This window comes from Rana temporaria, chromosome 11 (assembly GCF_905171775.1).
Source record: "Rana temporaria chromosome 11, aRanTem1.1, whole genome shotgun sequence".
In the NCBI taxonomy this organism is placed as follows: domain Eukaryota; kingdom Metazoa; phylum Chordata; class Amphibia; order Anura; family Ranidae; genus Rana; species Rana temporaria.
The window spans coordinates 118,973,957-118,990,396 of NC_053499.1; the positions used below are offsets into that span (position 1 = coordinate 118,973,957).

Below are 16,440 nucleotides of genomic sequence, written 5' to 3' on the forward strand. Positions count from 1 at the left end.
ATCGGTCACCTCCCCCAGTCAGTCCCCTTCCCCCACAGTTAGAAACACTATGCAGGGTACACATTAAACCCCTTCCTCACCCCTAGTGTTAACCCCTTCAATGCCAGTCACATTTATACAGTAATTAGTGCATATTTATAGCACTGATCGCAGTATAAATGTGAATGGTGCCAAAAATGTGTCAAAAGTGTCCGATGTGTCCGCCATAATGTCGCAGTCCCAATAAAAATCGCAGATCGCCGCCATTACTAGTAAAAAAATAATAATAAAAAATTATAGTTCTGCCGCCTATTTTGTAGGCGCTATAACTTTTGCGCAAACCAGTCGCTTATTGCGATTTTTTTTTTTTTTTACCAAAAATATGTAGAAGAATACGTATCGGGCTAAACTGAGAAAAAAAATTATTATAGCAACAAGTAAAAAATATTGAAAATATTTTTTTTTCAAAATTGTCGCTCTTTTTTTGTTTATAGCGCAAAAAATAAAAACCGCAGAGGTGATCAAATACCACCAAAAGAAAGCTCTACTTGTGGGGGAAAAAGTACATTAATTTTGTTTGGGAGCCACGTCGTACGACCGCGCAATTGTCAGTTAAAGCGACGCAGTGCCGGAAGCTGAAATTTCACCTGGGCAGGAGGGGGGTATATGTGCCCAGTAAGCAAGTGGTTAAAGAAAGCCACACCCTCCACAATAAAATCCATAGACAGGTGAGTCCAAGGCCTCTCTCCATTGGGTATGGGTTGTAGGAGGCCCACTGGAAGGTGTCGTGGTGTCTTAAACTTAGCACACACGGTACAAGCGGCTACGAAGGCAGTCACATCATCGCGGATACTAGGCTACCAGAATTGTTGAGAAATATCCCAAATTAGTTGATTCTTTCCTGGGTGGCCAGCTGCCTTGGAAGAATGGTAAGTCTGGAGCAAAGCAGTGTGGAGATTCTCAGGGACAAAGCAGCAATCACCAGGTTTCTCAGGAGAATTCTGTCACCCAAAGGTGAAGTGAGACTAGTAAAAACAGTGACTAGAATACGATCGGGAGGAATCACAGGAGCAGGAAACAGAACTGTTGCGACAATGCGTCAGCCCTTACATTCTTAGTATTAGGTAAGAATGAGGCTATGTAATTGAAGCTTGACAGGAAAAAAAAGCCCATTGCGCCCTTCTGGGAGATAAGCGCTTTGCCTCAGACAAGAATGTGAGATTCTTATGGTCAGTCAAAATGAGGACTGGCACAGTGGTACCTTCGAGGAGATGCCTCTATTCTTTCAGAGATAAAATGATAGCCAGCAATTCTCTGTCCGCAATCTCATAATTGCACTCTGTAGCCAAAAAGTAGCCACAAGGATGCATAGCGCTCTCGGAGTTAGGACGTTGAGACAAAAGGGCACCTACTCCAGTCACAGATTCATCAACCCCAAATATAAAGAGTAACGCAAGACCAAGATGTGCCTGTACAGAGACTGGAGCAGCAGCAGGAATGACCTGCAACCAGGTTGTACCAGAACAGCCACCGTGGGAGGATTCAGGTGAGCAGTGCGAATCGGGAGCATCTGTCAGGAACCATAAATCAGACGGAGACAGAAAATGCTGTTCAAATCACACCTTTTAATATAATTGTAAAAATGGTACAAATAGTAACGTAGTCAAAACATAGCCAGAGTTTGGTAGCCAAAGCGGATAGTCAGAACAAGCCAGTAAATCAGGAAGCCAAAGATCAGGCAGCAGACAGGATCAGGAACCAGAAGTGATGTCAGCCATAGACATGTACAGAACGAAAACATTTTTTTTATTTAGTTTTGATTCGTTATTTACATAAATTTGTTTAGTTAACGTAGTTTAATTTGTTTAATTCGTTACGTTTATTCATTTTCGAATAGTTTTGAATTTTTCCAATTCAGATAGTTTCGAATAGTTTTCTAATTCAAATAGTTTTTCGCAATTTTAACATTTTTTGAATCCGAATAGTTTTTTTTTTTTTAAATCGAATTCTAATAATTTTCCAATTTCCAAAGAGAATAAAATAGAAGAAAAAAGAAAAGAATAGAATAGAAAAAAATTAAATAGAATAGAAAACAATATAACGGAAAAAAAAAATAGAATAGAGTAATACCAAATAGGATAGAAAAAAAAGAACATAAGAGAATAGAATAGTCTATTCTGTTCTCTCATTTTCTATTCCATTTTGTTCTGTTAGCAAATTGGAAAACTATTTGAATTCAAAAACTTTTCAAATTCGAATTTAAAAACTATTTTGTCATAATTTTTTTTTCCGTTATTTCAGATTTGTTTAAATTTGGTACTATTGTAATTCCGAAATTTGGATACATCCGAATTTCCGAAAAATAAAAATGTGTCAGAATTTTGATTCGGAACTAAACGAACCGCACATGTCTAGTCAGCCAGGCAAGTCTTCAACAGGGACACAGCAGAGAGTCTGCAGATATGTTTGACCAAGCTAAAGGCATGGAAGAAATTAACCAGGTAGTTCAAATAGCTAGAAAGTCTGTAGGCTGGACTGACGAGCAGGAAATGATCACCAGGTGAACCACAGTGGAACGATGAGTGCTGGCAACTAACTGACAGCTGAACAACCTGAGCACTGAGAAGGGAGAGTTGAGATCCCAGACCTGACAAATACAGACTAATCTATACTCACCTATTTTCAAGCCAGTGGGCCGGATTCAGATACCTGAGCGTATCTTAGATACGTTACGCCGCTGTAACTTTGGGCGCAAGTTCTGTATTCAGAAAGAACTTGCGCCCTTATTTACGGCGGCGTAACGTATGTGTTGCGGCGTAAGGCCGCATAATTCAAATGGGGATGTTGGGGGCGTGTTTTATTTAAATTTGGCTTGACCCCACGTATTTTACTTTTTGTTTTAACGCCGCATGCACCGTTCGTGAAAAAATCCTAGTGCGCATACTCGAAAATCCGCCGCAAAACGTCATTGCTTTCGACGTGAACGTAAATTACGTCCAGCCCTATTCGCGAACGACTTACGCAAACGACGTAAAATTTCAAAACTCGGCGCGGGAACGACAGCCATACTTAACATTAGCTACGCCTCATATAGCAGGGGTAACTATACGCCGAAAAAAGCCTAACGTAAACGACGTAAAAAATTGCGCCGCCGAACGTATGTTTCTGAATCGCCGTGTCTACCTAATTAGCATATTCCTTGCATAAACATACGGAAGCGACACCTAGCGGCCAGCCTGAAATTACAGCCTAAGATACGACGGTGTAAGACACTTACACCTGTCGGATCTTAGGGATATCTATGCGTAACTGATTCTATGAATCAGGCGCATAGATACGACATCCCGCACTCAGAGATACGACGGCGTATAAGGAGATACGCCGTTGTATCTCTTTTGTGAATCTGGCCCACTGACATGATCTCCCTGTGTCAGTCAGCAGCAGTTAGGATTTACCTGGAATTCTACTTTATTGGGGTGGGTAAAAACTTAAATGTGAAATAAAATAGTAACTCACCGGTGTGATTATATTTTCATAAGAAAGATCACCCCCAACCAAGTCGCATTGCTTAGCCTACTTTTGGGGGGGGGGAACATTTTTCTTTGTTATAAAATTTTGTAAATAAGTATGTTTTCTCCTTCACTGACGGGCACTGATGTGGCTGCACTGACAGACACTGATAAGGTGCAACTGATGGGCACTGATGAGGTGGCCCTGATAGGTGGCATTGATAAGCAGCACTGATGGGCACTGATAGGCGGCACTGATGGGCACTGAAAGGCGACACTGATGGGTACTTATGGGTGGCACTGATAGGTGGAATGGATGGGCACTGGTAGGTGGCACTAATGGACACTGATGAGTGGCACTGCTGGAAATCACTGATGAGGAGACATCTGGCAGGCATTCATAGTGGGCATTGAATGGCACCTTTTAGGGCATTGTGTGGCATCCCTGGTGGCCATGGGGGGCATACCTGATCATTAATGTGTGGTGGTGCCCTGGTGGTCCTGGCGGCATCCCTGGTGGTCCAGTGTGGGCATCTTCAGGGGGGCTACGCTGATAATCAATCAGCGCAGACCCCCCCTGTCAGGCCCCGTACACACGTTCCGAGAAACTCAACGTGCAAAACACATCGTTTTGCTCGTCGGGTTCCTTGTGAAGCCGCCGAGGATCTCGGCGAGCCAAAGTTTCCCATTGAACAACGAGGAAATAGAGAACATGTTCTCTATTTGGCTCGACGAGTTCCTCGGCGGGTTACTCGGCGAAAAGTGTACACACGACCGGGTTTCTCGGCAGAATACGTCTCCCATCGAGTTTCTGGCTGAATTCTGCCGAGAAACTCGGTCGTGTGTACGGGGTATCAGGAGATCCGCCGATAGGCGCTCTTCTACTCACGTCTATCAGACCCGAGTGAGGAAAAGCTGATAAACGGCTCCTCCTGTTTACACTGTGATCAGCTGTGATTTGACACGGCTGATCGGCTGGTGAAGAACCTCTGTCAGAGGCTCTTTACTGAGATCAGTGTATCGGTCAGACTCCCGCGCCGCACCACCGAACACCGTGCTGCACGCCCCCATGGGAGCTCGCCGGCAGTTATCCTGGCTCCTCCCTGAATTAGATAAGCCCCTTGGAGAAGAGCTCTCCCAAGGTGTTTACCTTGCGGGCGCGCTCCTGAGTCATGCACTCTGCATCTATACGACTCAGCCCCGCCCCCCAGCGCCCACATCATTGGATTTGATTGACAGCATCGGCTGTGCTGCTATCAATCTATCCAATCAAAGTTGGAGAAGAGGACGGCGGGGACGCGCTGAGGAGATGAACATGCTCAGGTAAATATAACGGAGGGGCTGGTGGGACGGTCACTTACAGGTATTTTTTTACCTTAATGCATAGGATGCATTAAGGTGAAAAAACACGAACCCTTACAACCCCTTTGATAGTAACATTATGGCAGCAGTAATGTCATACCCCTGCTTTATAAATTGACCCCTAATAGAAAAAAATAAAGCTTAATACAATATACCTCTGACTAGATTCATTCTTCTCTTTTATCTTACCCTGTAATAACAAGTTGCTTGTCCTCTTGTAAATCTGATTGTGGTTGAAATATCGTATTATTATTATTACAAGTATATATTGGTCCATAATCCATCTGGGGAATGCAAAGACATTTCAGAACATTTTGGTTTATTTAAAGTGGCATGATTGGCATTAAACTTTCTAGAAATTACAGGATATTTTTGGGCACAAATGATTTTACTGTATGTGTTTTATACTTTTTAAAACAAAAAAAGTAATATTCACTTGGTTCTGATAGTAACCACTCATACTTAAAGGGGTTGTAAAGGAAAAAAATGTTATCCCGAAATAGCTTCCTTTACCTTACCTCCCCCCTCAGGAGGCTTTCTCCACACCAGGGAGAAAGCCTTGCATTACAGTGGTGAGTTACAGACAGAAGAACAGGAAGTGAGGATTTCTCAGAAGAAATAAGGACATTTAAAAGCAAAATCGAAGGATGAGGCAAGTGAAAGAGGACTGCACTAAGGTAAAGGAAGCTATTTAGGAAAAAAAATAATTCCTTTACAACCCCTTTAACATTAAAGGGGTTTTAAAGATTTGTTTTTTATTTTCTAAATAGGTTCCTTTAAGCCAGTGCATTGTTGATTCACTTTTCCTTCGATTTCCTTCGATTTCCCTTCTAAATGTTTTTTTTTGTTTTCTTTGTCTGAATTTCTCACTTCCTGTTCCTCCTCAGTAAGCTGTTCAGTAAGCTGTCGGGCTGACTAACCACTGCTCGGATGATGGTGGAAAGCTTACTGAGGAGGAACATGAAGTGAGAAATTCAGACAAAGAAAAAAAGAAGGGAAATCAAAGGAAAGGGTAAGTGAACCAACAATGCACTAGCTTAAATAAAAACAAAACCTTTACAACCCCTTTAAGCTTAAAGTAGAAATATAAAATCCCCTCTAGGTGAACTATATACTGTATATAATGAAAGGATTTTCACAAACCTTGTTGCAGATTCCTACTTTCCTCTTTTCTGATGATATAGCTACGCATTTCACAGTGTCCTTTCCAGACTAATTCTGAACTGGGTAAACCTTCATTATAACCAACTGAGCAACTGATGTTCTAATAAGGAAAGCTGCATCGTCTATATCCCTTTAGGTGTATAAAAGTCTTGGAGCGTCTCAGCAAAAATTACACGGTCCCGTGACCACGTCCTGTCGTGACGAAACGTAGGGAGGCGGCGTTCTGACGTCACCGCGCATCTTCTACCCGGATACGGGCTGTGTATCAAGCTGGCCGGCTTGTTTTTATGCTTCACACTTGCTGACTTATGTAAGTGCAATTTTCCTTGATTTTATCATTAAATAAGACAGTTTTACGCTATGTGAGTCCTTTCTGTTTTGCATACCCCCGGATGACCTATCGAGAGCATGTACCTAATGTAAGGACACAGTTATCAGGATTCCAGCGCTGTGGCTGTCTATGGGATATCATCCATCTTTGTCTCTTACCATGCCTTATTTGATCTCTTATAACTTGGAGATCAATTTCATCCGGTAAGAGGCTTTTATATCGTTGGTGGAGGACCTTTTCTGTCAAGCACTTTTCCTTTGTGGATTGAGTTTATCACCTGGTTAAATTTAAAGCAAGTTGGCTTTTTTTTAACCGATGGTTAAATAACCTATGGGGCCTACACGTACAAAGGGTGTACAAAACATCTCCAGGTTGCCGTATTGGTAGAAAGTAGCATTTACATTTTTTTAGAAAATTACAGGTAGAAATGGAAAGGTAATTGTTAACATTCAATTACAAAAAGGATTGTGTAGCAATTACCAAAATTTGAGCTTCTTTAACCGCTGAACGACCGCCGCATGTACATATACGTCGGCAAAATGGCACGGACAGTCAGAACGACGTGCCCGCACGTCGCTGCCTAGACGTGGGTCGGGGGTTCGATCGGGACCCCCCCCCCCCCGGTACATACGGCGGTCGGTAAGCCTCTGGGAGCGATCCGGGATGAGGGCGCGGCTATTCGTTTCTAGCCGCCCCCTCGCGATCGCTCCCCGGAGCTGAAGAACGGGGAGAGCTGTATGTAAACACGGCTTCCCCATGATTCACTGTGGCGGCTGCATCGATCGTGTCATCCCTTTTATAGGGAGACACAATCGATGACATCAGACCTACAGCCACACCCCCCTACCGTTGTAAACACACACTAGGTGAAACATAACTCCTTCAGCGCCCCCTGTGGTTAACTCCCAAACTGCAACTGTCATTTTCACAATAAACAATGCAATTTAAATGCATTTTTTGCTGTGAAAATGACAATGGTCCCAAAAATGTGTCAAAATTGTCCGAAGTGTCCGCCATAATGTCGCAGTCACGAAAAAAAATGCTGATCGCCGCCATTAGTAGTAAAAAAAATTTTTTTTATAAAAATGCAATAAAACTATCCCTTATTTTGTAAACGCTATAAATTTTGCGCAAACCAACCGATAAACACTTATTGCGATTTTTTTTACCAAAAATATGTAGAAGAATATGTATCGGCCTAAACTGAGGAAAAAAAAATTTTTTTATATATTTTTGGGGGATATTTATTATAGAAAAAAGTAAAAAATATTGCATTTTTTTCAAAATTGTCGCTCTATTTTTGTTTATAGCACAAAAACTAAAAACCGCAGAGGTGATCAAATACCACCAAAATAAAGCTCTATTTGTGGGAAGAAAAGAACGCAAATTTCGTTTCGGCACATAATTGCATGACCGCGCAATTACCAGTAAAAGCAGCGCAGTGCCAAATTGTAAAAACACATCTGGGCATTTAGCTGCATATTGATCCGGGGCTTAAGTGGTTAAACATGCACTCTGGCCAGGCATTCCCCCTCCTTCTCCAAAAACAATAACTACCACAATACTTAAACTAATCTCTGCCGCAGTTTAAAAAAAATGCCTCTGCTTCCAGTGCCAACGTAATTAATTTAACATATACGGTCACACAATAATCATCCTTCTAATATAATGAATATAATGAATAGACGCCATCGAGCTAACAAAGAAGTGCACAGGTGCCAGGAAGAACGATGTTGTGCCCCAACCATTTCTTAGGGGGGCATTATCAATGCTATTTAAAGTAGAAGTCCAGCATGAGGTTTTTAAGCTGGGCTTCTCCTCTGGGTCACAGGAGTGCAATTAGTTTTGCCATCAGTCGGGGGGAGAGCGTCATCACGACCTCCAAGTCTGGATCTGCCAGCTGCCTCGATTGATGGCAGTCTCCCCGCCCCTCCACGGCTCATCGCTCCAATGAGCGCGTCGAAGTAAAGCAAAAGTGATTCTGACTGACAGTCAGCATCGCTCTGCTCAGGGAGGAGTAAGAACCGAGCCATCGGCGGTGTTCGGTGGCTCGGTTCTCAGTGCATAGATGCAGCATTGGTCTGATGCTGCATCCACAGAGGTAAGTATGACTATAAAAAAAAAACATACTTCCCTTTTAAAAATGCGCTAAAGATTGGTGCACATTAAAAGGTGAATGGTTTTCTGTATATATAATAAAGTAATTGTTTTACCAGTAGCACTATGATAGTCATCTGTTTATTTTGAATGGACACAAATGGAAAAAGAGCAAAAGAGGAATTGGGAGGCATTCCAAACAGAAGACCTGTGGAGGGAAGCAGTAGCTCTTGGTAACAGAGCCCATTGGTGGGGAAAGCTGTTTTTGACCTCTATGACATATGTGTCAATATCTAAGGTGAGAGCATAGAGTGCACGGTGTGGTTCACATAAGGGATACACAGAAGAGGTGTTTGGAATTAAAAACACCACAGCATTACAGCACTATTGTGGGACTTGTTCTGGACTTTCCGTAATCATTATTTCATAGGTGTGAATTATTATTCATATAACACATTTGTCTTTAAATTACCTGCATGCTGGAAATATTTTTGTTTTTGTTTGAAATTTTGTATGATTTAGTTATAATAAGTATTTTGGTTTGAAGTAGTGCTACACTGTACAGTAAAACCTTGGTTTGAGAGCGTTTTGCAAGACAAGCAAAATGTTTTAATAAATTGTGCCCTGATATACAAGCGATGTCTTGATAGAAGAGTAGCGTCATGCCACAACTGAGTATAAAAAAGAAGAGAGGAGCTAAGTGTAGCAATATGGTTACATTTAATGAAGGTACAACATTTAGCAACTTATTGCTACACTTAGAGGTGCCTCTCTTCTCTTTAATACCCTGTAAGGCTCCAGAAGACTTCAGCAGTGTGATTTTTTTTTATTTTTTTTTAATGTCACAATGTAGAGTATAAGATTTCCTATCATCTGTGCCCAGTCTTGCCACACAAAGTTAATCCAGCTCTGAGCAATCCTCTTTTATTGTTCAGTGAAATAAAACAGACTTCCAGGAAAAAACCTGTCTAATTAAAAAGTCCTTACCGCCCCCTTGCTTCGAGTATCAGGTTATTTACATATCTCTCCTGGATGGTATCATAATATGAGGTGATCCACAGTTCATAGACAAGTGACCAGGATGTGTTATGTGGGGGGAGAGAGAGAAAGAGAGAAATCCACCCCTCCCCCCACATAACACATCCTGGTCACTTGTCTATGAACTGTGGATCACCTCATATTATGATACCATCCAGGAGAGATATGTAAATAACCTGTCACTCAAAGCAAGGGGGCGGTAAGGACTTTTTAATTAGACAGGTTTTTATCTGGAAGTCTGTTTTATTTCACTGAACAATAAAAGAGGATTTCTCAGAGCTGGATTAACTCTGTGTGGCAAGACTGGGCACAGGTGATAGGTAAGTGGGAGGTAAGCACATTGGGATGACTTTGGCAGTAATGACATTAGAAAAGGCTTCTATTTATTATTGAAAATTTAATTCTGCCTGAAAAGTGACCAAAAGGCATAAACCTCCATTAACAAGCCAAGTCTTACCACCATTCACAACAACAAAAAACAGTACTTTACCATAGGGAAACCAGATGGGAATGATCCCCAGTTCAAAGGTAGACAATCTTGTTTCTTTGGAAAATGTACATTAGTATCCAGTCTTGTCTGATACATCTTGGTTGGAGTCTCTAACTGGTTACAAGACAAATATGTTTTAAAAAGCAAATAAAATATGTTTGTTATTGAAACACTGCCTCAACTTTCGATTCGACTTTGCCCTACAACTTTATGTCGGACTTCCATGCGACTTCAATGAACGGGATCCCATCATGCCCCAGGCGGTGACGTCACAAGGGGGCTGGAGGGTCCCCAGATGACGCCACCGGATGGCCATGCCCCATAGCTATATAAGAAATGGCAGACACCAGAGCTAACACAACAGCGGGAGCTAGCGTCAGGAGAAGACATCAGCGGGGAAGAAGAACCGATGAAGAACCAGAGGAAGAGGACATCAGCGGAGGGAGAAAAACCAGAGGAAGAACCGGAGGGAAAGACATCACCGGAGGGGGGAGACATCACCAGAGAAAGAAGACACGTTGGAGCTACGACGGGGGACATTCTTCATTTTGCGTAAAGGATAAAAACCTGTGTACTGTTTGTATTTATTTGTGACACTTTTTTGGGTGAATGATTACAGGTACAATTTAGGGAACCATTAATTTATACACGTCATGCGACATGTGCTCCCAAAGTCGGAGCGTATGTTGCACCAGTGTAAACCGGGCCTAAACTGGGTTATATTTGTCAGTTTTATTTTAGTCAACTTTTTTTTAAATAAAAGTAACATTTTCAACGAGTCATACTAAACAGTACATAAACAATAAATTCGGACTAGACTCACTGTTTGTGGTGTGATGCTTGGCATAACATTGGCTGGTATAATGCTTCTCAAAGCATCTGATTGCTTTGGTGCAACTAAAGACAGAAGATTATCTGCTTATGTCATAATATAGAATCAAGCAAAAAAATAATCAAAAAGAAAAGTACAAAAATACTTAAACAGAACAAACCAGCTATTAACAACATTCTTTTATAACACAATTTTCAAAATATCCATTTTGTCTTAAAGAAGCACACCCCAGTGCGTGTTTTAAAAGCTTGACAGTTTTAGATTACACAGAGTGGCTATCTAAATATATTTAGGCAACACAGGGGCAGATTCAGATAGAGATACGACGGCGTATCTCCTGATACGCCGTTGTATCTCTGAGATCCGACGGTCGGATCTATGCCGCTGATTCATAGAATCAGGTTCCGCATAGATCTCCCTAAGATCCGACAGGTGTAAGTGACTTACACCATCGGATCTTAGGCTGCAATCTCCCGATGGCCGCTAGGTGGCGCTTCCATTTGTATACGCGACAAATATGCAAATGAGGAGATCCGCCGATTCAGAAACGAACACCCGCCCGTCGCTTTTTTTTTACGTCGTTTGCGTTCGGCTTTTTCCGGCGGATAGTTACCCCTGCTATATGCGGCGTATCCTATGTTAAGTATGGCCGTCGTTCCCGCGCCGAGTTTTGAATTTTTTACGTCGTTTGCGTAAGTCGTTCGCGAATACGGATGGACGTAATTCAAGTACACGTCGAAACCAATGACGTCCTAGCGACGTCATTTGGAGCAATGCACGCTGGGAAATGTAGCTGGCGGCGCATGCGCAGTACGATCGGCGCGGGGACGCGCCTGATTTAAATAGTAAACTCCCCCTAGCCGCGGAATTTGAATTCCGCCGGGGGATTTACAATACGCCGGCGCAACTTTAGAGGCAAGTGCTTTCTGAATACAGCACTTGCCTCAAAAACTTGCGCTGGCGGATCGTAAATAAGATAGATTACGCGGATCTAAAGATCCGCTGATCTATCTGAATCTACCCCCTAGTCTCTAAAAAGAAGAGATACCTCCTCTGAGGTACCTTCTGTGGGAATCTGCTCTGTGTTGTTATATTAGTTTTTGTTGTAATTTCATTATGTAACTGATAAATCTGCCCTACTTGTTTTATAAATCTGAAAACAACTAAATAAAGAATAAATTAAAAAAAATAAAGTGTTAAATAACTACTTCGCCTGTCATGCCTGTTCACCCCCAGATGGACCAGAGACATTTTTACAATTCTGCTCTAGATCTGTTTATTCTGCTATAACTTCCGCAGGAGGAAGCTGAAGAAGCCTCTTAGGATGTAACTTGTAAAAGGCGGAGCCTAATGACATCAGCACGCTGACTGACATTTATCTCTGGTGATCTCTGCAGGGAGGAGCTATGACCTCAGAACACACACTGACTAAGTATATTGTTGGTTGCTGGATGTTTAAATGACTCTAACAACTGCAAAATGATCATTTTGTAAGTGTCCTATTTCTACGCTATATCGGATGTATAAAAATACTAGCAGTGAGCACTATTGTTGTGGTCTTTGCTCTAATGAACGGCTTGATTCCTGAAGAGGCTTGAGATTATCCTTCTTTTACTGCAACTGAGTTCTGCTACATCTGAGCCTGACTGTGGATGCTGTTAATCCTTATGTTCATCAAGCTCTATTAGACCTCCTATAATACAAGGCATCTATGCTGAATGTGAGCAGTTTAAATAGCACCAGGTGGAAGGAGAGCACTTGTCTAAGCACAGAAAGAGTGTTTCAAAAGATCACTTGTCTGGTCACAGCAAGAGTGTTCTAAAGCCCCGTACACACGATCGGAATTTCCGATGGAAAAAGTCAGACAGACTTTTTCCATCGGAAATTCCGACCGTGTGTATGCCCCATCGGACTTTTTTCTGAGAAATTCCATTGGAGTTTATATAGAGAACATGTTCTCTTTTACTCCGATGGAATTCTGTCGGAATTCCGATGTGAGTTTGGCCGGGCAAAGCCTGATCATGTGTACGGGGCATAAGACGATCACTTGTAAACGTTTATAACATATACATGGTTTTTGTATTGCCCTTAGAGGCTTTTAGTGGCTTTGGATTGCACTATTTGTTTGGCACTGGATTTGCTTGATGGATTGTATGGCACACATTTTGAATTATTGATTTAGGATGGTATACAAAATTTTGATGTTTATCACTTTATCATTAGTATATTTTGGATAACACTGCACTTTGTTCTTTATTTTTATAGTTTTGGGTGTGAAACACTTTTTAAGTGCTAGCCGGCTGGTCGCTTATAACATACAGTGGTTTTAGAAAATAATCAACCCCCTTTAAAATAATCGTACTTTGTTTTGTTGCGGCTTGGAATGAAGACAGACAGAGATTGTGTTTTATCCAGCTGTACTGGATGTATAACATCCAAGTGAAAGATATAACACCAACATGTCAGACAAAGGAAAAAAAATCAAAAACAGAACCACTGAGTTATTATTATTTAAGGTACTTATATAGCGTCGTCAATTTACGCAGCACTTTACATATACATTGTACATTGACGTCCGCACAGCGGTCCTGGCACGCCGCTGTGACGGGCGACATGAGTTATTTCCGGGTATCGCAGGCTCCAGCGCTGTGATTGGCAGGAGCCGCCATGATGTCGCTCCCTTGAATGCGTTTTTGGAGCAGCCGATAACAGCAGAGCAACTGAAGAAACGGCATGAGCGAGTGTGCCGATGACATCAGCACATGCTGATACAGTGCATATGTCAGGATCAGCAGCTAAGGTGACCAGACACGTAGCTACACAAAGGAACTGAGACCAAACAAAGGATATATATATTAAGTGATATTTATTTACAGTGAACATACACCAATAAACATACACAACAACCAGTGAAAACATAAACCACTCCAGCAAACAAGAACAACTAATAAACCTAACAGCTATCTATATATAATATCTACAACATAAGGGAAAAGGCAACAGGGAAGCAAGGAAACAGGGAAGCAAGGAAAGGGACACGGCTGGGGACAAGAGCATGAAACAAGGCAAGAAGGGTGCAGGATGGATCAGGACAAGGACAAGGGCAGGTTATTAGGCACAAGCTGGTAGCAGACAGACAGGAAGGGACCAGAATCGTAATGCACTGGGGGAAGGGAGGAGCAGCCTTAAATATCCACCTGGCAGCTGGAGCCAGGTGTGGCTGATCAGAACCTGCTGGCTTCTGGGAGACACCTGCTGGTGGACACTGGAACTGCAGCAAACAGCCCAGAGCAGGATAGTGCCACCAGCAGGTGAACTTAATCCTAACAGCATATCTCCTAAATGGTGCAGGTATAGAAGATATTCACGGTACCTATCGGTAAGTCTTATAATAGGCTTACCTGTAGGTAAAAGTGGTGTGTAAAGCCCCGTACCCACAATCGGAATTTACGACCGTGTGTTTGCCCCATCGAAGTAATTCCATCGGATATTCTGAGGAATTACATCAGAGTTTAGATAGAGAACATGTTCCCTTTTACTCCGATGGAATTCCGTCAGAATTCAGATGTGAGTTTGACCGGGCAAAAGCCCAACCGTGTGTACGGGGCTTAAGGGTTTACAACCACTTACGGACCGCCCGCTGTAAAAATACAGCGGCACTTTAAAGAGGGATATCGTTCTTATGGCAGCAGCTAGGTAACCTCTTCTTCAGCGGGCGGGCTACTTTCAAATAAGAGTCACAAGATCACTTTTATCAGTGGCTGGAGCGAGGAGAGCCCCCAATTCACGCCTCGCTCCGGTGCCCTCCGCCGCTTATCGGGTCCTCTTCCTTGTTAGATATGGAGCTGAGTGATGGGAAGATGGCCCCTAACTGGCTCCATACCACTGTAGGGCGGAAGCCCTTTTAAGTCTAAATATGATATCTAAGATCTTTTTGATCCCATATCTTATATTTAAGAGGTCCTGCCATGCTTTTTTTTCTATTACAAGGGATGTTTACATCCATTGTGATAGGAATAAAAGTGCCACAATTTTTTTTTTAAAGGACAGTGTGAAATGAAAAGAGAAAAGGTAAAATAAATAATTAACCACTTCTGGACCAGCTCACGCCTATATATGTTGGCATTTTGAAGGCTAGCTGCCATAACCCCAGTATCCTCTTCTTCATTGAGCGGTCCCTTTTCCGATAAAAGTGGTCTCAGCGACGGATTCACTGCAAGATTACTTTTATCGGCAGCGGGGGAGGGGCCCCCCTCCCACTGCTCTCCAGTGCCCTCCGCCTCTTACCGGAGCCGTCGGTATCAGCGGAGGCGATCAGAACCTTCTTCCTCTGTGACATGAAGATGAGTGAGGGGAAGATGGCTCCCACCCGTCTCTATACTATTGCAGGGTGGAAGCAACGTCAAAACGTCACTTCCACCCAATGCTCTTAAAGCAACATTTGCTTATTTATTTTTTAAATGACAAAAAAATGTAAACGCTCCCCCTCCCGCTGAGCTCACATGCAGAAGCAAACGCATACATGAGCAGCGCCTGCACATGAAAACGGTGTTCAGACCATACATGTGAGGTATCGCCGTGATCAGTAGAGTGAGAGCAATAATTCTAGCCCTAGACCTCCTCTGTAACTCAAAACATGCAACCTTTTTTTAGTTGCCTATGGTGATTTTTATAGGTAAAAGTTTGTCGAGCGGGCGCAAGTTTGAAGCATGACATGTTGGGTATCAATTTATTTGGCGTAACATCATCTTTCATAATATAAAAAAAATTGGGCTAACTTTACTGTTGTCTTATTTTTTAATTCTCCCCAAAAAAATTCCCAAAAAAGTACGCTTGTAAGACTGCTGCGCAAATATAGTGTGACAGAAAGTATTGCAATGACCGCCATTTTATTCTCTGGGGTGTCTGAAAAAAATATATAATGTTTGGGGGGTTCTAAGTAATTTTCTAGCAAAAAAAAAATACTTTAACTTGTAAACAACAAGTTTAAAAAATAGGCCGGTCTTAAAGTGGTTAAGTCTGGGCTCTGCTTAGGCCATGCAAGGACACATTCACCTTTTTCTCATTTAACCACTGTGTGGTCATTTTTGCTGTGTGCTTTGAGCCAGTGTCATGTTGAAAGGTAAACCTTCTTCCCATTGACAACTTTCTGGCAGAGGGCAGCAGATTTTCCTCAAGAATTTGACAGGATTTTTCCCCATCCATCCTTCTATCCTGACAAGTTCTCTAGTCCCTGCCTTAATATTTTATTGTTCACTTGCTTAATTAACAAAAGGTTTTGCACCAGAGCCTGTGCGCTCTCCTTTACCATGTATTGAAATGCTCCAGGAAAGCTCTTTTCATGCAGAGCTAATCAAAATGACCACAGCTGATCACAGTTGAGAGTCAAGGTGATTAGCTACACCACATTGAGTTTACAAACCATTTTTAGGAGGGGGTGATCCTTTTTTCCAACTCTGTGTTTGATTTATTTTTTTCTGACATGTTGGTGTTAAATCTTTCACTTGGATTGCATAAGTTGCACTGAGTAAATATAGCTGGATAAAACAAAAACAGTATTAGGTAGATTCAGGTAGAGTTATGCCGACTTATCAGTAGATAAGTCGACCTAACTCAGAATCTACGCCGACGTATGTTT

At 42.2% G+C, this 16,440-nt stretch overlaps 1 protein-coding gene across 1 annotated transcript in view; it reads right to left on the bottom strand.

The window, feature by feature from the left end:
• Window positions 1-16,440, bottom strand: part of LOC120917553 (protein lin-54 homolog) — a 65,868-nt gene that overhangs the window by 34,410 nt on the left and 15,018 nt on the right. Inside the window, exons 3-5 of the mRNA XM_040328929.1 lie at window positions 10,794-10,867; window positions 9,971-10,084; window positions 5,040-5,134 (exon numbers count right to left, since the gene is read on the bottom strand). Coding sequence (XP_040184863.1) covers window positions 5,040-5,134; window positions 9,971-10,084; window positions 10,794-10,867 — 283 coding nt within the window. The remainder of the gene's footprint in view (window positions 1-5,039; window positions 5,135-9,970; window positions 10,085-10,793; window positions 10,868-16,440) is intronic.